The 26694-nt window shown below is 41.4% G+C and overlaps 1 protein-coding gene across 3 annotated transcripts; it reads left to right on the top strand.

Moving 5' to 3' along the window:
- The first annotated feature begins 1725 nt into the window (after positions 1–1725).
- Positions 1726–23517, top strand: LOC111158090 (protein kinase cAMP-dependent type I regulatory subunit alpha). 3 transcript variants are annotated; one of them, XM_022519925.1, is made up of 11 exons: positions 1726–1877; positions 5086–5268; positions 10580–10750; positions 11576–11667; positions 11870–11931; positions 15621–15667; positions 16587–16745; positions 18001–18061; positions 19223–19344; positions 20565–20646; positions 20994–23517. In XM_022519925.1, exons 2-11 carry the CDS (start codon positions 5092–5094, stop codon positions 21164–21166), a joined length of 1146 nt encoding a protein of 381 aa, XP_022375633.1. In that variant the 5' UTR covers positions 1726–1877; positions 5086–5091; the 3' UTR covers positions 21167–23517. The 3 variants fall into 3 exon arrangements, with proteins under 3 accessions (XP_022375633.1, XP_022375632.1, XP_022375634.1); XM_022519924.1 differs by lacking the exon at positions 1726–1877 and adding an exon at positions 2106–2242; XM_022519926.1 differs by lacking the exon at positions 1726–1877 and adding an exon at positions 2859–3026.
- The last annotated feature ends 3177 nt before the right edge of the window (positions 23518–26694 follow it).

Genomic DNA, 26694 nt, shown 5'->3' with positions numbered 1-26694 from the left:
CCACAATGTGTTGGGCACTTAATCGTCTATGTTCTGCAAAGGCTAAGATCCTTGCCTGGGTGTGAGCCACAACAGCCATGTGGTCTTGGGCATGTCACTGCACTTCTCTTGGCCTCATTTTCCTTCTGTAGCAACAGCACCTATACCACAGAGTTATTACGAGGACTAAGGTAATTATCATGTGTGAAGCACTTAGGGCAGTGCTGGGAACATGTGTGCCATTATTAGCTTTCTTGGTTAATTTCAATACAACCCTGCTTATTCGTTTAAGATTGGGGAAACTGAGGCTCATGGAGATTAAGTCAGTTGCTGGAGATGGCAAAGCCTGCAACCAACCTCAGATTTATCTGCCTGCGGTGTTTTCTTCTTATAACATGACTGGGCCTGCTCAGTGCTATCGAATTCCCTCTCCTGCCTGCCAGCTCAGCATTCAGTTTATTAAGCCGTTCTTTGTACTGACAAGGGTGAAATCCTATATGACTGAAGCTCTGTCTTTAATCTCCCATTCCACTCCTCCCTGGTGAAAGGCCAGTGGTCCCCCAGTGGGGGCCCTGTGGGGAGGAGACACTTTCCTTCTACATTTCCCTCCTGCAGGCCTCATCAGCCCTTTCTGATGGTGCCTATGCTGACTACGATTTTCTGAAAGCAGGAGTAGCCTTAACTGAATAAAAGACATATTCTGATGAGCAGGACCCTTCCTTATTAGCCTGGTGGATATAGGAGAGCGGATGGCCCAAACCAGAACACACACACACACACACACACACACACAAAACACAAAAATAAATAAAAACTAACAAACAAAGGCAAAATTAATTTTCATACTATTTAACCTAGTCTATCCAAAAGGTTACCATTTCAACCTGGAATCCATATAAAAATTACTGAGATATTTGTATATATTGTGTCAAGTGTTAAATCCACCGTATTTACACACACAGCCCTAGAGCTATATACCATGTGAATACAACAGGTACCAGACCCAAGGATACGTGTTCTCCCAGGGCCTTCTTTATCCATTTACGGATTTTATGTCTAAAACTGCCTCCTGCTCCCCCTTCCTTCCTCTCCGGGCAGATACCCCGATGGAAAACATGGCTGAAGCGGTAAAGGAGCCGCCTTTTCAGCCCCCTCGAATCCGAATCATCCTTGATGAGTGGTTTTTGCAGGCAGCTGGGATTTCTGGTGGGTTCACGGAGGGGGTGCGCCTATCTGCTCCCTTTGTACTGGTCACCATGCCGGGTCAGGCGTCCTGATGGGGGGCAGTTCGGGTTCTACAAGTACCCTGACAAGTCCTTTGCAGTGTCTGGGGCCCACAGGGACGTTGAGGCCTCCGTTGGCCACAGCACCCCGGGAGGGGAGAGCGGCTCGATCGGCCAAGCAGACACTTGGCAGGGCTCGGATTTCCTGGACCGGATGGCGGGCCCGAGCCCGGAGGCGGGCGAGGAGAAGGCCGGGCACAGGATGCGCGGCCGGGCGTGCGCATCCTGGGCACCCGCCCGCGCTCGGCCCGCGGCGCAGCTGCCGCAGATCCGCCGGGGTCGCCGCCTCCTCCGGGGCCTGGAAACGGCAGGAATCTCCCCACCCCGGCTCCGCGTCCTCCCCCTGCGGGGGCCGCCGGGCGGAGTCGCCCACCTGTCATCCGAGACGCCCCACGTGGGTCGGCCCGGCTGGGGGGAGGAGGGGGTGGGGGTTGAAAAGGGAGGGAGAGAAGAAGGCTGAGGCGGCGAGGGAGAAAGGCCGGAGCGAGAGCGGGGCGGAGTGAGGCCGGGAGGCCAGGGGCCGGGGAGAGCCGGGGGCTCCCGACAGACGCACCGAGAAGGGGCGAAGAGCGGAAGGAAGAATAAAGGGGACCTGCGGCGTCCAGGGCGGAACTGGTAAGGGGGCAGCGCCGGGCTGGAGAGAGTGCAAAGGATGAGAGGCGGCCGAGAGGAAAGGGCTGAGAATAGGGACGAGGTTAGAGGGAAAGAAGAGCAGAAGAACGATTCTAGGGCGTGGAGGGGCGGAAGGAGAGCTCGGGCCGCCGCGCCTTTAAGGTTGCCAAGGCGACGGCTCTGGCCAGAGCGAGGCGCATTGACGTCAGCAGCCGAGCGCTGATTGGCTGCGGCAGGGTCGTTTCCGGTGGAGCCGCCGCCGAGCCGCTATCGCAGAGTAGACCTGGGCTGGGAGGGAAGCGCCGGGACAGCTCAGCTAGCCGTAGCCTCGCACCTGCTGCCCCGTGTCCGCCGCCGCCCGTCCCCAGGTGAGTGGGGTCGGTGGGGAGCCCCGACGCGCCCGGCTTCGCCGCCCCGCCACCCGTTCGGGGGCGTTGGACCGATCCAAGATGGCGTCACGGGGAGCGACCTGCAGGGGGACGGCCGCACCCCCTGCCCCTCCCCCGCCCCGGCGGGCGCCTCCCCGCAGGCCTCACGCCCCGGGCCGCGCCCCCGGCCCCCAGGCCGCCGGGGCTGCTCCGGTGCCGGGCTCACCGGCTGCCCGGGCCGTGCGCCCTCCCCGCGCTCCGCGGCGCTCGGGCCCCTGGCCCTCTGCGGCCATCGCGCCCCTGCCGCCTCCGCCCCCGCGCGCAGCGGCCTCTTTGCTCGCCCTCCCCCATTTCCTGAAGGACAGCAGTTCGATTTTACTGGAATCCGCCATCGTTTTCCCCGGCCCTGCTGGCTGGTCTTGAGACTCGGCTGTTGTCGTTTTTCTTTCTAGAGTGTCTCCTTGTCATCTCCAGCAGGGGCTTCGCCTCTCCTTGGTGGGATTCCACCCCCATCCCACCCCCACCCCCGTGATTTCAGCTTGCCTCCTGAATTTCTTTTTGTCCCTGTTCACCTCCCTTTTCCCGATCTACCCCCCCTCCCCCCGTTACCCCGTCTTTTCGCCACCATTGTGGCCTTCCGACTAGAGGAGGATGAAGGAAGGATAGGCCTCCCTTCTTCGTTTTGTAGCCATGACTGTGGCAGGTGTGAAGTGAAGGGCACTCTGCTGTCCTTCCTCTCGAAAATAAGTACGTGGTACCTCTTAACCCTTGCAGCGCAGTGCAGGTGAGATACCAAACCGCTACTCTGAAAGGTTCTCAAGAGACTGGTCTTTCTGACCAGAGGAGGTGTTCCTGGCAGGTCTGAGGGGCTGCGGTCTGAATCAGCACGTTTCTCGAAAGTGTGCTAGATATTTCCTCGCGTGAAATCCCTCTGCAACTGATTTGTATCGCAATTGAATTTACAAAAGAAAAGGTCTGAGTTGTTTTCTTATGAGTAGATGCAATGCAGTGAAAGTTTGAAAGTAGTTAAATAATTTTTTGGGTTGGGGAGAAGCTAAAATGTTGGGCTCTTTAGTTTTATGAACAAGTACGGAGTTCATCTAGGTATATTTGATTAAAAGTATTAAGTCTGTTAAGTTTGGATTAAGGGGTTCACATGATGACTGCGTTAATCTTGGGGCATTTTTTGTTAAGGTGCTGCCTTAAGAAACCAATGTGTTCTTTTTTAATACATAATTTTGTTTCAAACAAAAAGCCTGTTTCACTTCTTAGACACGGTTCTCTCATTTCTACCAGCCCCAAACCTGATCTTTGAACGGTTTCTCTGATCAGTTGAATAAATGTATTGGTATTCCTGAAATACGTCTGAGTATTTTGAAGCATGAAAGATCTGATTTATCATTGTTCTTGGTGGGCTTTGGTATTTGAAATGCAGAAAATTCTACTGAAGTGGATTATCAGTTCATAGGATTGTCTGACCTGGAAAAGTGTCTGGTATAAATCTAAAGTAAATGAAGCTTTTTTTTTTTTTTATTGTATATTTTTGAAGTAGCATGATTCTTTTTCTGTGGCTTTTAGTTTAGATGCTTGTCAGGGAGCTACAGACTTTCTCATGGTCTTTTAGTCTGTTATCCCCTTTATCATGAAAGTTGTCAAAACAAAATGAGTAACAGTGTAGCACTCCGGCTTTTGACTCTGGTATTTTATATCTTTTTTCTTTCAAATTTACGGTTTCATCTCTGATTTTGAGTGCATTGTATTTCGAAAAGACTGATGCATATTGAATTCAGTTAGGGGGAGAGGACCTCACTTTTATTTTCTAATCTCAGTTGCTTAATAATTAGAAGTTGGAAGGAAGATAATTTATGACTGTTAAATTATTATGTTTTTAATTCCAGGGTAAAGTCTACTGCTCACTCTTCTATTTCAACTTATTTTACTTTACATCAAGGTAGTTTGAATCCTATAAAATTCATTAAATGCAGTTTCTCTGTTGAATCTTCATGTAAGTTTAAAATTTAACCTATTCTAGCATTTTTCTGTCCAGCTCAAAAAATGTTTTGACATTTACCTGTCCAAATCTTTTATGATTTACTTGGTAAGGTTTTTTTTGTTTGTTTGTTTGCTTTGTTTTGATTATTTATTTATTTTTTTCCTGTTAAGGATTTTTTTTTCTCTTACCAGTGTGTTAGTGTGCTGTCATTTAGGGCTGGAATTTTATAGAAGAGTCTGGAATAAAAGGCTGCTTTTAAAACTCACTGGGGGTTCCTTTTTTGTTTTTAAAATTTTTGATTACGCTTGTAGTTGGCTAATCAGATCCTTTGCTCCAGTGGTTGCTGGGTGACAGTAGGACACTCCCCCCGGATAGGAGGTACATACAGGGAATGTCAGATGCTCTTCATTGTGCTTACTTGCTTTCACTTGGATCCGGCTTGTGTGCCCTTGTAATTCTCTGTCCTGTTTACCGTTTACACACTTCCTACGTCATCATGATTTCTTTTGCAGGGGGAGAACTGAATGAAATTCCCTTAAGGGCCTCACTCCTCAGCAGTTCACCTCTGTAGGGGATAGTGGCTCATACTTCCTCCCAGCAGCTCAAGTTCTTGCCTTTTACTGTTGCTGCCTGCGGAACCTAAGTGAAACCCTTCTTTGGGAGAATGCTGTTTTCCAACGTATTTTATTCCTGAGCCCCCACTTCCGTGTTTGAAAAAAAAAAAATCTTCTTAGAAAAAAAAAAGTCCTTGTGAATCAGTTGGCTGATGAATTTATTAAGCCAAAGGCCAAATTGGCATTTGCTCTTTATAAATAGTTCACACAAGCATGTGTGTGTTTTTTCCTCGTAGAAAACCATGGCGTCTGGCAGCACCGCCGCCAGCGAGGAGGAGCGCAGCCTCCGGGAATGCGAGCTCTATGTCCAGAAGCACAACATTCAGGCGCTGCTCAAGGATTCTATTGTGCAGTTGTGCACTGCCCGACCCGAGAGACCCATGGCATTCCTCAGGGAATACTTTGAGAGGCTGGAGAAGGTAAAAATAAATGGGGGGAGAAGATGACCCTGGCAGTTGTTAAAGGTGATGCTGTAGAATGTCGTTAATCTGTACCATTTGGCAGAAAAGGAATTCTGACCAAATAAGAAATCTAAAACAGAATTTCCAAAAAGAAATGCAGTTAAGGCATTTGTAGTGACTTTTAACTTTGTGATCAGTAGAATTTATCAGAAAACAAACCCATATGCTAAGTTTAGTTGGGTAACAGAGGGCTTCTGCACGTAGTTCCTTGTAACTATTTTAATCCCTAAAATTGATTAAAATAACTAATTAGATACAGTTGATCAGAAGTAGCAGTTGTATGACAAGAAATTCTACAGTACTTGAAAGCAGTGAATGCTTCAGCAAAACAAGTAAACCAGGTAAACCTTATCTCACCTTTTAAAACCAATGTAATGAAGCATTTGAGTCCAGTTTCTGATTGACACATCAGAAATTCTGAATTAGAGATGTCCATATTAGAACAGATACCAATTTATCTCAGATGAGTCCACTCTAAGGCAGAGATGTTAAGATTGATGGTTGTCAGAATTTTACTTTATTTACAGTTTCGGTCAGGACGTGATTCCTCTTGAAAAAAAATTAATTCAGTTTTTATTCTTTGTTCATCCTCATTGTATGTCACTGGGATCTAAGCATATAGTCTATGCTTTTCTAAGCAAAATGATAATCAAGAGCAATGCTTCAATTCACTTCCCTTAAGAAATGATGAATGAGAAAGTCTGGAACGTTAAATGTTTTGAGTAGTTTGATTTGTTTTTTTGTGAATCATTGAGGTGAGTTCACAGGTTTTCTTATACATATTGAAGTTTTGATGTGGTTCATAATAATTATGAACCAATTGGGATGCATTTCTTAGGTATATGATCATTAATTATCTAATTGTATAATAGAAATGTTTGTAATACATCCGCTCTGTTTGGAGAATCTTTTAAGTAGCATACTTTATTACTGAAAGAATCTGTTTATACTAGGATTTAAAAAAATCTTTGGTAGCTCCTTGATCAGACATTTGCTACTGTTTTCTTGAAAGGCTGTTTGTTAAAATTGGTGTTTAGTCCCATGATTAAAATAATTAACAACAAAAACCAACTGTTCAGCCCCCATAAATGTAGCCTTGCTGTCTTAGAATTGTGGTAGAAAGTCTGGTTTTCTCCTTTTTAAGCAATTTCCAAAGAGTTGGTGAAATACTGTAGAGCCAGGCTGCAGTGGGCGTTCCCTGTTTTGAAATAAAGTGTTCCTGGAGATCTGGTCCTGAAATGGGTCACTGTAAGGTGATCCCTCTTCGCTTCAGACATCAATAGAAACCATTAAATGAGGGAATGAAGTTGGTGAGACATTAAGTGTGTGTCTTTTTATAGGGAGTGTTGAATGTGTGGTGCTAGTTTCAAAGCCTGGGCTTACTGTAGCACTGTTTAAGCACTAACCAGCAGGGAAAGCAAGAAACCATTATTAAATAGTTTTTTTGCACATGGGATTTTTAGATTTAACGTGTTTTGTTTGGCTCCTCTACCTTTTAACAAAAGTCAGAGCTGAACATACTCTCCTGTAACTCAAGGGTCTTGATTCACTCGCACATATTCCTTTAGCAGGGCTTGAATGTTGCTATCTGGGCTTTCAAGCAACCAGATTTTCGGCTTTTCAGCAGATCATTGTTCTGTACATTAGGTGTTAGGTTTATATGTCTGAAAATACACAATCACGTTCTTGTCACCTCCTTTCCTGTGTTAGCCATGGGTCATGTACCCTCAGCTACTCAATAAGAAATGTGCCAAAAAAGTCACACTTGGTCCATTGAAAGTGTCTGCATTTTGCTTCAGGCTTTCTCCTGGAATTTAAATTCTCATTTCCTCATATATTGGCACCTTGCCTGTCTGATAGATCAGAGGAATTTTAATAGCTGTGTCCACTGAGTGTCTCCTATGGGCCAGGTACTGTCTGAAGTGCTTTGCATACACACATACTCATTATTTCAAATGTGTGAGGTAGGTGATCACCACCATTTTGAGAGGTAGCAGGTACAACTAAGACATGAAGTAATATGGCTGTGGTCTTGCAGTGTAGAGTTAGACCTTATTGTGGCAGCATACAGCCCGCCCCCCCAGTTTCAGTGGCTCACTACAAAAGACCTTATTTCTGTGTCATGTGTAGCCCTTCTGGGCTCAGCCCATCTTGCCCTCTTGACTCCACAGGTCTTGTTCTGGGGCTGAGTGGAAGGAGCAGTAGCTCTATAGAGCACGCTATTGTCAAGGCAGGGAGGGACCAGAAGCTCGAGGGGGCAGACCATAGAAGGGGACACAGTGTGGCATGTCTGCTTATATTCCATGGCCAAGGCAAGTCATATGGCCAAGCCCCAAGTCCATTTGGACATTTATTTCATCTGCAGGGCCGAGTGGGATGGCAGGGGCGGAGAGGGAACAAGTAATTGTTGGGAACATGTTAAATGAGTGTTGAGGGGAGTGTGAACTTAGAACTCTAGAACTTCAGAAGTGCCGGTATCTAGTTTGTTTTGTTTTTTGTTTTTTGTTTTTTTTTTATTGCTTTTGTTTTAATAAGTGGGACAACTAAAGAGGGAAGAGACTGACAGCCGAATGACAACGGCAAGAAAAAGGATATAAAAATGTATCCTAATCTGTACTAGAATGTGATCTCAGTTAATGGCTCTGAGTGGTCAAGATGAGGTTGTATCTGATTGCCGTTTAAAGATAATCCGTGAAACAGTGAAAAATCACCATGCTTTCAGTACTTGAAAATTATTTTAAAGATTCATTTAGGTGTAGTTCCAAATGAGATGTTATTTGTGTAATTTTTCATGAAATTTTTATGAAATGCCAGTGCCTGGTTTTGAGGGGTAGAATGTGTTTTACTTATGGTCTTCAACCAAATTTGGGGAAACTGGACTTTTACAGCTATAGCTATAGTTTTAGAGTATGAAATGGGAGAATCTTACTGGTGTTGGCATCACCAACATTGGAAAGTGAAGTGAGTTTTCTGAAAAATGTATTTTAAAATATTGGTTACATATTTGCACGTGGTTCAGCATTTTACAGGTACAGAGGGTATGACAATAAAATAGGATGGAATATATGCAATATACTGCATTTTCTATTTATGTGTTAACATAGCATATAATATGTAAGATATGTTTTATATATGTACAAATTATACATTATATATAATAATATATAAAATATTTTAAAAAGTCTCCTTCCCACTCCATTGTCTTCCTTGAATGTAGCCAGTTTTCCATAGATTATATAAAGGCATTTACCTACAAATTCAGTTATAAAAGAGCTGCTTACTTTCCCAACAGGTACATGGCATTCCATTGTATGGGTAGACTATAGTTTATTTAATCACTCCACTGAAGATCATTTTGTTTCCACTGTTTTACTCTTATAAACAACGATACGATGAATAACTTTGTGTGTATCTATCCATATCTTGAAATAAATTTCCAGAAGTAGAATTAATGGATTATTTGGTCAAAAAGTAAACTCAGGCATGCCTGGGTGGCTTTAATTGGTTAAGTGTCTGCCTTCAGCTCAGGTCACGATTCCAGGAACCTGGGATTGAGCCTGCATCGGGCTTCCTGATCAGTGGAGAGCCTCCCTCTCCCTGTCCCTCAGCCTTTCCCCTCTGCTTGTGTGCCTACGCGCACGCTCACTCTCTATAAATAAAAATAAATAAATATCCTTTAAAAAAAGAAGTAAATGCATTTGTAATTAAGTAGACAAATGTATTAAATGTTTTATTATATGTTTTTCTTAACGGTGGTTTCTTTTTCTTAATTTGAAAATTAGAAAATCCAGAGAAAAGAGAAAAAATAAATCCAAATCTTCCTTCCAGAAAAGAATAAAAATCAGGCATGATTTTACTAATAGAAACTAACATCATTAATACCTTAAGGGTTATCATCCTAGACTTTGTTGCTGCATGTATAAGTTCTTTTCTTTGTCTTGATGCCTAAAGCAGTGCTAAATACCATGTAGGAGAAAAAGTAAGCATCTTAATTTCTTTTATTATTATTATAAGTTTTTTTAAAAAGACTATTAGAGAGAGTGCTTGTGCACAAACCAGGGGAGGGGCAGAGAGAAAGGGGGGAACCAAATTTGTGGCTGAGCAGGGAGCCCACATGAGGGGCTCAGCCCAACAATCCGGAGATTATGACCTGAACCAAAACCAAGAGTCTGACGCTTAACTGAGAACCCAGGCACCCTTCTTTTAATTTAAAAGAAATTAAAAATAAATTTTTTTATCAAAACGTTTTCTGAAATTATCAGTGAATGCTAATAAGTTCATTTACAATTTGAAAAATGGTTTAGAAATACTGGAGAATGAGTTAAATGAATGAGAGTATAGTAGAGAACATAATCTTATTTATATGAGGCATAACAACTCATTCTTTACTGTAGAGTTAAGAGGAATTTCTGAGCCCTAGATCTGAAAAATAAGAATGTTAGAGTTTATTTCAGTTTTTATATGAATTGGTTTAATGAGTTTGAAGACAAACTTCTCTTGGTTTTAATTTTGTCATAAACTCTGATAATAAAGAAGGCTTCCAGTTCTCTAGGAGAAGTATTGGTAGATCTAATCTTATTTAAATTCTTAGTTACCATCACATCATTTCATTGTTTGTTTCTCTTTGAGACTCCAGCAAGAATATAAATTCCACAGGCTTGGGACTCTTTCCTGTTAGTTTTGACACACTTTTCCTAGCATAGACTTGACATGGCAGATCTAGAGACTCCTTCCTGAGTTAATGAAATAATCCAGTAACCCCAACATTCTTGTATCACTTTGCTGTAGCTTAGTGGTTATTTCTAGGTAATACGCTTCTAGTGTGTGTGTGTGTGTGTGTGTGTGTGTGTGTGTGTGTTTGGGGGCGGGGTTCATGCTTCGTGCTGTCTGTAGCAGCATAGAAATCCCCAAGATTTTGTTTTCAGTTTTGTTACTATTGTGTACATTATAAAGCCTTGTTGTCAATCTGTTACTATAACAAGTGTCTCATTTTATATTTGTGGGTTGTGTCTATATTAATGGATTTTCATTATAAAGTATAGTATCTGTTACTGTCTGAGGAAAAAGTATGTCCTTTCAGAGTATCTCTTTTCAAACTTGACTCACTGTTTTTGCATTTGGAATTGGCATTTCCCCCTTTCACATCGGTAATAGAGGAAGAGATTTGAAGTGATGGAGATTGGTTCTTACTGGGATAGGAGAATACCAGATTTACATCCTGAACGATCTCATTTTATAAACCGGCGAATTTTTTTTTTTTTTTCCCCAGGAGGAGGCAAAACAGATTCAGAATCTGCAGAAAGCAAGCTCGCGTGCGGATTCGAGGGAGGATGAAATCTCTCCTCCTCCACCCAACCCAGTGGTTAAGGGCCGGAGGCGCCGCGGGGCTATCAGCGCGGAAGTGTACACGGAGGAAGATGCTGCGTCCTACGTTAGAAAGGTAGGCTTGCCGCCCGCGCCCTGGGAGGGCTTGTCCAGGACCCCGCGGTAGTCAGCTGACCTCCGTGGGCGAATGCTAGTGCCGTTTTGAAGAGTAAAGCGCGGACAGGATGGGCGGTGCTTCACCCTTCACAGTTCTTGGGTACTGGCGAACAGGCTTGCTGTAATAACGTGCGGTCCGAGCAAGTAACTAACGGTGATGGTCAGACCGTGAGTCATGGCGTTGGGGGGGGGTTCCTTCCCGCGTGAGGTTGCAGGAGAAGAAGCAGGCAGTACTCTTTTTTTCTCTTGGGTCCTGGTTGGTTTTTTGACATCCTATAATTCATGTTGTGATTTTTAACCTTTTATCCTCTAAGTTTCATCCTTTTGACTTTTCTTTAGAGTTAGCCATCCATTTCGAGTTACGGTGTTAAGTCAAGTGGGGAAGAGAATTGTGCTGGCAAGAGGCTTACCAGCTAGTAGTACGTGATCACGTTTAAGAAATGGCTGTGTCATAAAATGCTTAGTGTTGCCTCAGAATAGTGACCTTGGTTAAGGTGCCGATGGTTTATTTGTTGACTGGAACCCAAACACCAGCCTTTAAATACAGGCTTGGTTGCAGGCAAGGGGATTAACTTGTCAGTATTTATTGAGTACTTTAATATTGAATAAAGTATTGAGTACTTTATAGATCAAAGATATTACAAGTGCGTTGTGTTAAATACTTAACACAAAGCGGTCTTGTTTAAATACCGTAATGTATCTTGACATTCAGTTTAAATGCGTGTTCAAACATGCTCTGCTTTTGATTTATGGAATTGTTACTGGACCTTCTGTGCTTTTCTAGGTTATACCAAAAGATTATAAGACGATGGCTGCTTTGGCCAAAGCCATTGAGAAGAATGTGCTCTTTTCTCATCTTGATGATAATGAGAGAAGGTACGTTTAGGTTCTTTATTATTTCAGTACAGTTGTGGCCCCACACTAGTCGCATCATTGTTGCAAGTTTTAAGACTCTTAATAATTGTTTTCCTGAGGACAGTCCAGGCTGAAAATCTGGGAGCCTTAAGTCTAAAGTTAATGTTTGCAATCCGTAGAAGACACAGATGGGGTGTAACTTGAGGCCTTCTCTCTCTTGCAGTGATATTTTTGATGCCATGTTTCCGGTTTCCTTTATTGCTGGAGAGACTGTTATTCAGCAAGGTAAGGGCTGCTCCCCTGTGTCCTGTAGTGCTGCGGGAAGTTGGTGTTCTTCCTTCAGTCTACCATTTTCTTCTGTCTTCTGGATTTTCCTATTTCTTTTTCTTTCTTTCCTTTTTTTTTTCTGTGAGTGTAGTTGACACACAGTGTTATTTTAGTTTCAGGTGTGCAACTTAGTTGTTTGACGAGTTTATACATGATGCTGTGTTCACCGCATTTATGGTATCATCTGTTCCTTTACCAGTATTACAGTATTGTTGATTGTATTCTTTATGCTGTCTCTTTTATTCCTATGATTTATTCATTCCATAACTGGAAGCCTGTACCTCCCACTCCCCTTCACCCATTTGCCCAACTCCCCACCACCTTTCTCTTCTGGCAACCATCAGTTTGTTCTCTGTATTTATAGACTTGATTCTGCTTTTTGATTGTTTATTCATTTGTAGGTGTGTGTGTTTGCTTTTGGTTTTTTCTTTTTTTAAGATTCCACTTAGGAGTGGAATCATACGGTATTTATCTTTCTCAGTCTGACTTATTTTGCTTAGCATAGTACCCTTTGGGTCCATCCATGCTGTTTAAAATGGCACCATCTCATCCATTTTTATGGTTGTATAATATTTCATTGTGTATATACACCAAGTTTTCCTTGTCCATTCATCTATTGATGGCTGCTTCGGTTACTTCCGTATCTTGGTTATTGTAAACAATGCTACAGTAAACAATAGGGGTCCATGTATCTTTTCAAATTAGTGTTTTCATTTTTTTCTGGTTAATACCCAGTAGTGGGATTATTGGATTATATAGTATTTCTATTTTTAGTTTTTTTTTTTTTTAAGATTTAATTTATTTATTTGTCAGAAAGAGAGAGAGCGCCCGCACGCGGTGCGAGCGAGTACACAAGCGGGCAGAGCAGAGAGAGAAGCAGGCTCCCTGCTGAGCAAGGAGCCTGATGTGGGACTCGATCCCAGGACCCTGGGATCATGACCTGAGCCAAAGGCAGCAGCTTAACCGACTGAGCCACCCAGGCGTCCCTAATTTTTTGAGAAACTTCCATACCTTTTCCATAGTGGCTGTACCAATTTATATTCCCCCCAACAGTGTAGTGAGGGGTCCTTTCTCTCTGCATCCTCCCCAGCACTTCTCATTTCTTGTCATTTTGATTTTAGCTATTATAATTGGTATTAAATGAAACTTCATTGTGGTTTTGATTTGTATTTCCCTGATGATTAGTGATGTTGAACATCTTTTCATGAGCCTGTATATGTCTTTGGGAAAATGTTTGTTCAGATCCCCTACCCCATTTTTTAATCAGATTGTATCTTTTTTGGTGTAGAGTTTATAAGTTCTTAATGTATTTCAGATATTAACCCCTTATTGGATATATGATTTGCACATATCTTCTCCTGTTCGGTAGATTGTTTTTTTTGTTAGGGGTTTCCTTTGCTGTGCAAAAGCTTTTTATTTCGATGTAGTCCCTTGCTTTAGGAGACATATCTAGAAAAATGTTGTTACAGCCAATGTTAGAGAAATTATTGCCTATATTACACTCTCTTACAGGATTTTTATGGTTTCAAGTCTCACATTTAGGTCTTTAATCCATTTTGTGTTTATTTTTGTGTATGGTGTAAGAAAATGGTCCACTTCCGTTCTTTTCCATGTAGCTGTCCAGTTTTCCCAGCATCATTTTTTTGAAGAACCTGTCCTTCCCGCAGCATATATTCTCGCTTCTTTTGTCCTAGATTAGTTGGTCATATACTTTTGGGTTTATTTCTGGGCTCTCACTTCTGTTCCATTGATAGATGTGTCCCTTTTTTTGCTGTACCATACTATTCGGATCACTGCAGCTTTGTAGTGTATCTTGGAATCTATCTGGTATTGTGATACCTCCAGCTTTGTTGTTTTTTTCCTCAGGATTGCTTTGGTTATTTGGGATTTTCTGTGGTTCCATACAGATTTTAGTATTACTTGTTCTAGTTTTGTGAAGAGTGCTGTGTTGGTATTTTGATAGGCTGTAGATTGCTTTGGGTAGGAGGGACAGTTTAGCAACATAACTCTTCCAGTCTGTGATGAAATATCTTCGTTTTTGTCATCTTCAATTTCATTCATTAGTGTTTTATAGTTTTTGGAGTATAGCTCTTTCACCTCTTTGGTTTATTCCTTGGTATTTTATTCTTTTTTGGTGCAATTGTAAATGGTGTTTTTAAAATTTCTCTTCCCTCTTTGTTATTACTATAAAGAAAGGCTATTTATTTCTGGCTTTTAATTTTGTATCCTGCCACTTTACTGAATTCATTTATTACTTCTGATAGTTTTTTGTTGGCGTCTTTAGGATTTTCTGTGTATAATATTGTGTCATCTGCACATAGTGACAGTTTAAATTTCTTTACCCATGTGGATGCCTCATTTGTTTCTCTTGTCTGATTGCTGTGGCTAGGACTTCCAGTACTATGTTAGAAAAAGTGGTGAGAGTGGACATCCTTGTCATGTTCCTGACCTCAGAGGGAAAGCTCTCAGTTTTTCACCATTGAGTATGATGTTAGCTTAGCTGTGGGTTTTCATATATGGCCTTGAATATATTGAGGTATGTTCCCTGCAGAGTTCATACCTCCTCAAACTATTCCAAAAAGTAGAAGAGGAAGAAAAGCTTCCAAATACATGCTATAAGGCCAGCATTACCCTGATACCAGAACCAGACAAAGACACCACCAAAAGAGAGAACTATAGTCCAATCTCACTGAGAACGTAGTTGCAGAAAGCCTAAACAAAGGAATAGCATGAAGCAGTACATTAAAAAGACCATTCACCACAATCAGGTGGATTTATTCTGTGGATGTGAGGATGGGTCAGTATTCACAAATCAATCAATATCATACACCACATCAGCAAAATGACAAAAGTCATATGATCAAACTAAGTGATCCTGTTTTTTTTTTAAGTTAAAATCCTTTGAACTAAAAGGTACAGTTTCCCTAAAGGACTACTGTTTTTCTAATATCTGATACAGTTTTGTTTATACTAACTCTTAAAAAATATTCTTACGTTTTAATTTTGAATGTCGTGTGGGATTTCAGAACCATATGTCTTCCATATATCCTTTATATTCGTTATTAAACACTTACAGAGTAAAATAAAGTAGGAAGTAGCAGAGCATTTGCATTCTTAATCATACAGCCCATCTATTTATAAGGTTCTGGGGCTTCTACTGATTCTTAACTTTTTTGCCCTGTATATGGACATGGGTCTAACCTTATGGGTATCTGCCTGTCCCCCTCCCCGCCCCAGCCTTTTAAAATGCCTTTTAAAATTTATTCTTGAATATTTTCATTATGGGTCTCCATAATCCATGTCTTTTCCAGGTTAGTGACAGTCTGATGTTTTGTTACTTTCTGAGTTGTTTCTTGTTTTGTTGTTACAAATGACGTAGCAATTAAAATATTTGTACACATGTAGCTTTTTTTTTTCCCCCAGAGATATTCTTCACTAGGAGATGACTAAAAAAATTGATCAGTTTTATGGCTTTAAAAACATATTGCTGGACTTTTTTTCCCCTGAAAGGTTATGTTAATTTATAACACACTTTCTCTCATCACCTGTATAAAATAAGTTTATTTATTATTTTACATTAATTTGGTAGTTCTGATATATGTTTCTTTAATTTATATTGCACATCTGACATTTTTACTCTCTTTTAGGTGACGAAGGTGATAACTTCTATGTGATTGATCAAGGAGAGATGGATGTAAGATTTAATAATAGCAAAAATATATTGATTATTGTAGAAGTTAATGTACTGATATTTATTACTATTAAGAGTTTCTGAAGGGCTTGTATAACTCTTACATGTCAAATTCCATTAACATCTTTTGCTAAATATTTTAATGATACAGAGAAACTTTAAACTACTGAAGATAATTTCTTTAGCTAGACATTAGTTTTTTTGGTTTTTTTTTTGGAGAGAGAAAGCATGCACGCATGCTTGAGAGTCGGGGGAGGAGGAAGGGAAGAGGGAGAGAGAGAATCTTAAGCAGATTACATGCCCAGCACCGATGCGGAGCTCTGTCTCACAACCCTGAGATCATGACCCGACCAGAACTCAAGAGTCAGACGTTGAACCAGCAGCCACCCAGGCGCCTCTTGGTTTAAATCTTGCTGGAGTCATGGTTGAGGTGTTTGTGTGTGCTCTGTGGTAAGACAGATGGGAGAGTCTCAGTCTTACGTGGTCATTAGCTCTGAGACTTGGTATAGGTTTCTCGATTCTGTGAGTCTTGTTTACAAGTGAAATGCGGATAATAATAGCACTGCTGTCAAGGATTATTAGACAGTTCAGTGTCTCCTGCAGGTGAGATGCTCAGCACAGTTACGTGACACAGCACTCTGAGTGTACGTGATGGTTAATGCTGTTTACCTTTTTGTCCTGGTCATCCCTATGGGAACCTTTTTCTTATCTGGTAATTAAACCAGGTAATTCACAGACACTCTGGGTTTATTTAATTCACCATCAAACAGCAACTGCTTTGCTATGCTTTCTCAAAAACATATATTCTATTCTTTGAAACAAAGTTCAAGATTCTGCGCCTTTAGAAAGTTTTGTGGATTTTTAATAGTCCTCTGTTTGCTGTGTATTGGAAAAAACTCATTCTTTGTCATTTGTGTTTTAGGTCTATGTCAACAATGAATGGGCAACCAGTGTTGGGGAAGGAGGGAGCTTTGGGGAACTTGCTTTGATCTATGGAACACCTAGAGCCGCCACTGTCAAAGCAAAGACGAATGTGAAATTGTGGGGAATTGACCGAGACAGCTACAGAAGAATCCTCATGGTGAGACAGCGTGGATTTTCGAGTGCAATTTAGGATTTCAGTCTATGTAACTGGTGTTTGAGTAATATCACCAGATCTTGTAGAACGAATGTCTGGCCAGAAAAAGCATAGGAAACAATTGTGTAATGGCCAGGTCCTGTTTGGAAGTCTGTCCATTTGCCGATCTTTACTTACTTTATCTTTGCACTGAGATAGCTTGATAGGTGTTACTTCTAAGTGCATAAAGTGACTTAAAGCCAGTCAGAAGTAATCCGCTTCCCTAAACTGCGGGTGGGTTATCTGTAGTGCAGATGTCCCCTTTCACTGAAGGAGTAAACAAAATAATAAAGCCACTGGAACATTCTGCTGATGTAGGCAGACTTTTTGAGAACTTCTTGGTGGATTTATAGAGTAGCTGTAGATTTAAGTGCCAGCTAATGGCATGAGTCCTCTTGAGTGATTTCCGTAAATTTGCGTAGTGCCTGTCTGGCTGTTTGACAATATGCACTTGGATGTATTCTGAATATTTTGTGTATTTGGGGAATATGTGTGGACAGTTAAATATATACGTGCGTGTGACAACATTACAGAGGACAGTGTTTCCCTCTCACCTTCCCCCAGGTGTATTTAACCTCATAGATAAGACAGCTGGGTTAGGTTTGGGTGATGGCACTGTTTTTGGTGGGAGGTCTAGAAGTGGTAGCAGTTTTATTTCCTCACTTCTGTGGAGGGTTGGGGTTGTGGGGAAGAACCCTGGGTTGGAAATATGTTCAGCTATAGTCACACATATAACTTTTTTTTTTTTTTTTAAAGAACTGATTATTTATTTGGCATTTCACTAATTGGTGATTTTAGGCACCTTCTTTGGCCATATGCCTGATGTTATACTTTTTTTTGAGGAGGGGAGTGATGAGGGGGAAGGAACAGGTAGAGAATCCCAAGCAGTCTCCATGCCCAGCACACAGAGCCTGACCTAGGGCTCAATCTCACAACCCCAACATTATGACCTGAACCAAAATCAGGAGTCGGACTCAACTGAGCCACCCAGGTCCCCCAGCTTGGTGTTACTTTGAAGAATGAGTTACTAAGCTTTATATTGAGCTGAACAGAGGGTTTACCATCACCAACCAGAAGAAAAATAATCATGTATCAAGAAGCAACAGCAAGTGTTGACTATTTTTTTTTAAGTTTACTTAACACTCAATATTTATTAGCTCACAGCATTATGTGCTAATTAACACATTTTTGAGATGACTTTTATTTTTTTCGTTTATAGGGAAGCACTCTGAGAAAGCGGAAGATGTATGAGGAGTTTCTTAGTAAAGTATCTATTTTAGGTGAGTTTTGGAAGATTGCACAGAGAATCAATAAATTGAAGTGTTGGTGATAGTTAAGAAGAACCTATTGCATTTCATAAAAACTGCTCTGGTTATCAAGTCACCTTTTTTTTTCCTTCTTTCTTTCTTTCTTTTTTTTTTTTTGCTATTAGTAATGAAAAACACGTGGGATACAAAGTTGAAGTTTGACTAAGTTAGAAGTAATTTTACGGCATATTTAATTTGATAGTATATGACAAACCTCTTAATTAGAAATGGTAGATTCTTGGATTTGTGTGCTCCGCATTCCTCTAGGAGAGGCAGAGAGGCTAAAAGTGTCCTCCTTTGACAGTGGACACTAGTAGTTGTTCCCCCTGCGATGTCTGTCTCTTTTGCTCCATTGGTGAGTTTATCGATAGGTTCAGGACAGTGAGTATTGCTAAGAATGCCTTTTCCCTGTAGAAAGATTAGGTGTCATTTTTGGACTTTTCTCTGAAAAAGTGCTAGAATTGTGAAGTTTAGAGTAAAGCAGGTTAACTCGAGATAATTGTGTATATTTTCTTTTGTGGCCTTAGGATGTGGTGACAACTTGTTCTTCCCTGGGAGGGGGTGTGTGCTGATTCTTAGGTAATAGTCTTCTGCCATTGTTTTGTTAGAGCAAATGGACTTTTTCCCTTATTTTTCCTTTCTCCGAAAGGATTACATTTAGTTTGTGACTTGGGTTTCAGTTTGGCCTTTGAGAGCTAATATCACTGTCAGTTCTCCTTGTTGGCTTCGTAAGTAAATTCAACTTGGGATTTAAATAGATAAGTTATTTCCGTGAACCTTTGGAAGAGTACAGTTGATGATACTCTCACTTCTGGGTCTTGTAGGTTAGATTTGCATTGATGGTGTTCATTAGGAAAACTTACTGATTACATTTTTTTAACTCCTTTACCATTGAGTGCAGTTGGTACAAATTAAAACGGCCACTGGACTACTGAAGTAAGGGTCTGAGGGTCGTTTGTAAGTAAGAGGAGGATCTGGCTGAGATTTGAGGTAATTGAAGAGAGGTGCCGTGTTTAATCTGTAACACGGGATATCGAATGGGCATGGCTGTTCAATTGATTCTCTTTGTAGTTTATTTTTTGACATTTTTAGCAGTGACAGCATGGAGGAATTCTTTTGATTCTTGCCTTTCAGAATCTCTGGACAAGTGGGAACGTCTCACAGTAGCTGACGCACTGGAACCTGTTCAGTTTGAAGATGGGCAGAAGATTGTGGTGCAGGGAGAGCCAGGGGATGAGTTCTTCATTATTTTAGAGGTAAAGGTATCTGTGTTTGATGCTTAAAAAAAAAAAAGAAAAATTGTAAAAGATTTTGTAAAATTTATAAGAGAGAAAAAAAGGGCCCAATTCTGATTTATAGTTTGATTTTTTTAAAAGAATACCTGACAGTTTTATTTAAAAATTATCTTTCACTTTGAAGTTTTGCTGTTTGGTTTTCTCCCAGGTCACCACATTTTATTTATTTATTTTTAAAAAGATTTTTAAAAATTTTTTTGAGAGGGAGAGAGAGGGGAGTGGGGGAGGGAGAAGCTGACTCCCTCCTGAGCAGGGAGCCTGATGTGGGGCTCCGTCCCAGGACCCTGGGACCGTGACCTGAGCTGAAGGCAGACACCTAACGGACTGAGCCACCTAGGCGCCCAAGTCACCACGTTTTAAATGAGTTTGAGTCAGAATTCTGGAAGGGCTATTCGTGAGGTAATAGCCAAATTCTGACCTACTCAGTCCTTATGCAAGCCAAATGAAACTCAGCCATGTAGCTTAACTCTTACGGATCTGTACCATCCTTGTTAAAATCCTATGTTTGGACTGTTTGGCAAACAAGGATTAAAGGCAGGTATTTCAATTGTAATAGTTACTATGTTTTATATCTTCACAATTCATGGAAATGTGTAACAGTTGCTTTTGCCTGCCAAGCAGAGCCAAAGAGCAGATTTTCTGTGAAAGTGGCTCAGTAGGTGCTAACTGGATAATTCAGGAGTCACACTCTTTCTCTGAAGGGCCAGTTGGGAAGTCATCGAGGCTTTTGTGAACCTTTGGGTTTGTATTGCAAAGACTCAGCTCTTGTTAGAGTGCAAAAGTGACAGACAGTGTGTAAATGAATGGGTATGCTGTTCCTTGTAACATTTTATTTATAAAAATGTAAATGAATGGGTATGCTGTTCCTTGTAACATTTTATTTATAAAAACTGAGCTTGGGTCTGGCCCTCTGGCTGCAGTTTGCTAACGTGAGTCTGAGCCTTCTGGGTTCTCCGTATGATGAGGAGACCCTCCCAATGGGGGCTGCTGGGTGGATGGGGCCTGACAGCTCCTGGTGTGACTCTTCGCAGTCGTCTTTTATATGGACGGGAAGATTGAAATTGCTGCTGAATCCTTTTTTTGGATTTTTAAATTTTTTTAACAAAGTAGCCAAAATTGCGTTGGACATTGTCACCCTGGTTGTAAAGTATTTGTTTTGCTGTTTGGTGATTGTATTGTAGGGTTCAGCTGCTGTGCTGCAGCGTCGGTCAGAAAATGAAGAGTTTGTTGAAGTGGGAAGACTGGGGCCTTCTGATTATTTTGGTATGTGGATTTCCTTGAACTAAATATGTAGTTAAGTCACCTTTCAGTGAGATAGCATAGTCTCCATAGTCTGTCTTAGTTTTCTCTTTCTCCCGAAGTTTTATTTTTTAATCGCAGTCTCTCAGAGAGAGAGAGATTTTGGAGTGCCTGCCTTTAACCTGTTAATACTCAAGTTACTGATTGTCTCCTGTCTACCAGGTTGTTTTTTGTTTTTGTTTTTGTTTTTTTTAAGTGCAGATGTGTGGTTTGTCCTAATTTACTGAGTTACTAAGACAGATAAGCCTTGCTTTCTCACTGCCGTTGTTTCCTGTCGATGCTCACCGGCCCCCGTCTTCTCCCCGCGCCAGGTGAGATTGCGCTCCTGATGAACCGCCCTCGTGCCGCTACGGTGGTGGCTCGCGGCCCTCTGAAGTGCGTGAAGCTGGACCGACCCAGATTTGAACGTGTTCTCGGCCCGTGCTCAGATATCCTCAAACGAAACATCCAGCAGTACAACAGTTTTGTGTCTCTGTCTGTCTGAGATCGGCCTCCTCTGCCTCCCTTTCCTTCCCCACCACCTCCCCCCGCCCGGTCTGGGCTTCACCCCTGCAGACTGCTTTCTCTTCCTCTTCGCAGCGCCACGTGGCCGCTGGTACCGCAGCTTCTTGTCTGTTTCTATTAAAAGTTGCTTTTATTGCACCGTTTTTAATTTGGAGCATTGATCGAATGCTCAGGCACAGTTAAATAAATAGAAAGAGTTCTGTGGAGACCTTGCTGTTACTGCTTCTCTGTGTGCAGTGTTAGTGTTCGACCTAGGCAGTGCGTGCCCTGCTTTCCGGTGAGGGTGCGTCCCTGCGCCGTGCGGAGTAGAGTAATGGTGTCCCAGTGCAAGATCTGTTTTGTTCAGTGACACGATTTTCCAGTTATCATAAGCATATTTTAGACTGTGGCCATATATGCTGTGTTTCTTTATAGAATAAATGATTTCTCATTAAGCTCTAAGGATTAGGAAAAACAGATCTAGAAAAATTTTAGTATAGTAGAAAGACATCTGCCTGTTTAAACTAGTTTAAGGGTGGAAAAGTGCCCATTTTTGCTAGTTATTGGATGGATAATGGTCTGTTGAGTTTTGTTTTTTGTTTTTTTTTTTTTTTCTTAAACAGAATTTTTGTCAAGCTCATCCGCCTGGTTTTGTTTGTCTCCTGTTAGTGTTTCCTCCAATTCTGAAACGTGTGGGTGTGGCTATCTGTGCCTGCCTTTGGAGTTTGAAACCAAATCGTAGACTGCAAATACTGAGTTGTGATTTAACTGTGTCTGCCTCAGCTCAAATACTGCGATTAGAACTTTATTTATCCACCTAGTGCCAAATATTGATCACCAGATGCTGAATCGGGAGTAAGAATTTGAGGTCTACAGTCTAGGTTAATTTAGAGCTTTGGCTGAATGTATGACGTCCTTCAGTTGGCTCTAGGATTCTCTCCTGTGCTCCCTGAACGCTGGCTGCTGGAGACAGAGTTGGCTGGGAGTAGATAGGACAGATGAAACAGACGTCCCAATAGAAGAATGGAGGTGATGTTGGTAAAGGAGAAATGCCAGGGGGACAAAGTTCAGTGTTGGGGACTCTGTCCCACTAACTTCATTGGGACACGAGATTTGGGAAGAAGTGTTTTATTTTGGTTTTCCCTTTTTCCCTTTTTATGTCAGCTAGAATTTGTGGTGGTTGGGGGTGGGGGTGGGTGTGTCTGTGTTGTTTCTGAGTGGTCTACAAGGCCATCCTGCTGAAAAGGTCTGCTTTTGTATTTAGCGTTTATTTTCTATGGCACACTTCTTTTGTAAAAAACTTGTGTTTTGAGTCTTAATTGTTTTCCAGTATTTTCCAGCCTTATCATCCTTATATGTTACATTATTCCACGTGCACCAATGATACCCAGCAGTTTATTTTTATTATTGTTGGTTTTTTTTTTTTAAACAAAATTTCACCGTTCTGTAACGTTAGGCACTTTTATTTTCATTATGATTTATATATAATGTAGGGGTTATATTTGGGAGTGACTGCAAGCATTTTTTTCCATTTGTGTGCAACTGGCTCTGATTATTAATCCTCTCTCCTACCCTGTCCTGGGTCATTTAAATTGGTCATGATAGATTTGTTTCATAGATTTGAACAGTTTTAGGTTGTTAATAAGTTTGGAGTATAGATCTGGGAAAGAGGTTTTATTTACATTTTAGCGTGAGATAGAAAGCCACCTTATTACAAATTCTTTTGTTTCAAAATAATCTATATTAAATGAGGGTTTTCTGACTTGAACTTTGTGTTTAGCTACCTTTTTCTATTTAAAAAATTAAAAATAAAAGTTATGTTCTTATTAGCTTAAAGCTTGATTTGATCTTTGTTTAAATGCCAAAACTGTACTTAAATGAATTATTTAGAATGCCATAAATTTGCACAGTTCTCATATGTGTATATAATCATGTTCATGTATATTTAGATACATTTAATGCTTTCTAAATGAGTTTTGCTCTTAAATCATTTGGCTTGCTCTTTACTCCCTTTTGTAGTTTTTAATCTGAGGAATTTTAAGTCTAACTTTAAAAATTAATCACATTTAAAGCTTTCTCTTTGTGCAATCTAAGAAAATGTGAGAAATCACAATTGGTGTAGTTTGTCTTAGTTGATATTCAGGGCTTTAGAAGTCATTTTTTCTGGGCGTGGTGAGTGAATTTAACAGATCTACTGCTCTAGAAGGTATAGATGGCCAAAGGACCATTTTGTATCGTTTCCTGGTTACTAGTCTGATTATACTGTGTGTGCTAATATACTCTATTCTTTTTGTTATAGATTGTCTTAACGGTAGGTGAAGTAATAAAAAAAGATTAAATAATTTAAATCCTTAAATGAATCAGTTTTTCTTCCCCTCTTCCTTTCTTTCTTGTCTTCTTCCCCTTCACCCCCAGAAACTTTGAATCTGGTGGGCAAGAATGAAAATCAAGAGTGAATTATGGGGTTAGTGTTTTGAAAGAATGTTTGTTTTCAGTGTTTTCCACCCCATTCCAAAGAATGAACCTCAGATCTTTACCTGAAGTGTGATTGAGTTGTAGCAGATCCGTTTACTGAGTAATGGAAGGAAAAGATTAAATCAAAAGCCAAAAGAGTGCCTTTTTATTCCAGATGGACTGGTTCTCTGGTCTCAGAACTTTGCCAGACTTCATGGGAGATGTTATTTCTGGATCAGCATACTGTGGTTTAAATTTAATACATGCCTTTGGGTATTTAGGTCTGCTTACTTACGTATATTTTACATTCATGAAGTCTTACTTCTGATAGTCCTCGTATTTCTGAGATGATTAAGTTGTACTCATTAGTTAGTTGGTATTCATTCCTTCATATCCAGTGAAGTTGGAGGTGTGTCGAATTCTAGAACATTCTTTAATCTGTGCTGCTTTGTAACAGATGTACTTTTGTCCGGATTCAGTAGCCCCTTCCCTTAGCCCACTGGAGGGGGGAACATTCAGAGTCACCGCAGAATGTAACTGAGGAGAACTTCTTCAGACTGACTGTACTGGTTCTGATTTCCTTCTCCTAGAACTCTGGCTCACGTGGAGTTGTTTTTTGTTTTTTAGTGACTTAAATATTGACATTTATTTATTTTTAAATATTGACATTTTAAAATTGAAGTAGCACGATGTTCATTTCCTTAGTACTGCTTTATCTCCATAACCACAAATTAATAACTGAACCTTTTTGTAATTTTGTCCCGCCCAGGCAGCGTATTTCTAAATGGGCTAGGACACCATCGAGAGGCGGTGGCCAGAACACATTTAATGTGTCCCCCAAAGGCATGTCGTACCGCTGCCAGTGAACGCTGCAGCTAGGAGACTCTGAAAGGGAGTCTTAACTCTCCCTTCTAACCCTGTGGAGCTTTCACATAGAAATCAATATTGTTGTGTACATTTAATGTTAGAATTCGTTAACATTAAGTTCAGAGCTGTGACTTCATCCTGAGTCGACCTAAATCTCAAACCCCTAATGAGTTTAATTTTTTCGTTTTGTGACAATTTCTGCCAATTTAGCTCAAGTAGCTTTGTGATTCTTGAAGTCACCACTAGATGGAGAGTGTTTGTTTTTATCATCTTGGTGAATGTCAAAGGAGTTACAGTTCATCTTCCTCATTCATGGTGTTGTCTTTGCGAATTCTGTGAATTTGTCTACCTGCTACTATTTATTAGTAACCCCCAAATCAGTACTCGGAGCACTTTCCCTGTTTCCCAGATGTGGGCAGAGTGGCAGAGACTTTGATTCTCCTGACATGACATGCACATGTCCATCTGCGCCCCAAACAGCGCCACTCTGCCCTGTGCTTCCGGCGCTGCTGCTGCCGTCACGTGTCCGCCTCACGGTCTGTCCGGTGCTACGCCAGCATTTTTGCACTTTGTTGGTGATGTCAGTACTTGAAATGGCCCCCAAGTGTCGTGCGAAAGTGCTGGCTAGTGTTCCTAAGGTCGAGGAGGCCGTGATCTGTGTCTTGTAGAGAAAGTAAGTGTAGTAAGTAGCTTCTTTTAAGGCCTGAGTTATGTTGGCTTCAAGGTCAGTGTCTAAATCAGCGGTACGTAGTGTGGTGTCTTGAACACACCCTAACACCTCAGACAAGGTTATGTACTGATTGGTGGACAAAATTTAACTAGAGTCTCTCCGGAACCTCAACCCTGTATTTCCTCTAGGCAGACGGTTCTGTCTCCACTAATCTGGTGTCGGTGGTGACTTTACAAAGCCACCACGAGTAAGAGAACCTGCCTGCACTTTTTACAGTCTTCAAATTCAGATTGTCCTCTTGGCTTATGGGCAGGCAAAGCTGAGTTCCTTCATACCCCTTTCCCTACCAGTTTTTGTACTGACCATTCCCTTTCATTTTGCATTTCATTGTCAGTAGTAATGTAAAAAGTTTTATAAAGAGGAGAGTTTTTATGTGATGGGAAGTTGAACGGCGGTCCAGAATGGACATGTTAGAAGAACCTGACAGTTCTAAGAAAGTAGTCTTTTGTCCCCCAGCATTTTTGACAAATGATAGAGTCTTCATCTTTGCATTATTGAAAAAATAATGGAGTATTTAAGTAAAAAATAAGGTAACTTGGTACCTTACATATTGTGGTCAAACTCCATTCTATTACTCTTTGCAAAATACATCACAGCGTTTAATCTAGGCCATATAAAAGCCAGTGCCTTGTCCTCCAAGTGGCCGGATTTGAGACAGAGCTGTGGCTTACCTTCCTGTCGTTAGGCTTAGCGGTTGACACCCCAGGCCGCTCTGTGCTGTTCTTTGAACATCTCTGCCTGAATCTTTTTCTGCCGTCCCTCTGTGTGCAATTACCTGGTCTCTCCGCCCGAAGACAGTAGCATCTGGAAGTAGGAGACCGTTCCTGGAGTGGGAAGCCCTGATCGGCAGCAGAGCCCGCAGGTGATGGGAGTCTCTCAGGGGGAAGGTTCTACCAAGGGGTTGAGTTTTGTTTTTTTTTTTCTTTTTCCATAAACCAACATAACTTCACAGACTGATTGAAGTGCTGTTGGGTTTTTGTAGGACAGTGGAAAGAAAACTTGAGTGTACATTTAAATCATTAAGTTGTGCAATTTCGTGAGACCGTTTTTTCTGTGAACCTCGGATGTCAGGGATTCAGTGTGTGTGTTGGGGAGGCTGGGAGAGCTGTCTGCCGACACTTGGGAAGAGCTCTGCAGAGGGCACTGGTGTTACTGTCCTGGAGACGTAGGGTTGGGGTAATGCACCAGGGATGTGGGGTACCGGCTGGGTCAGAAAGACTCGTGTAACTTGTCAGGGTCTAGATGACCTCTCTGCTCCCTGACCTGGCAGACCCCTGCCTCACGTGTCTAGAATTTGAGCCGCTGGCCTTTAATGGGGAAGTGGGTGTGCTGAAAGCAACTCGTTTTACTGGTTGACTGACGAGTCACTCCATAGTATGAATACTTTCCTGTCATTTGGGTTTTTGGACATGAATTACGGGATAAGAAACAAAGCCTCCTATGACAGTTCTCTCCGTTGTTGGCAGGTCAGTAGGGAG

This window comes from Enhydra lutris, unplaced genomic scaffold (genome assembly GCF_002288905.1).
Source record: "Enhydra lutris kenyoni isolate GAN:26980312 unplaced genomic scaffold, ASM228890v2 scaffoldscaffold57, whole genome shotgun sequence".
In the NCBI taxonomy this organism is placed as follows: Eukaryota; Metazoa; Chordata; class Mammalia; order Carnivora; family Mustelidae; genus Enhydra; species Enhydra lutris.
Note: the sequence above shows the minus strand (reverse complement) of the source record. Positions and strands in the feature narration are given on the sequence as shown.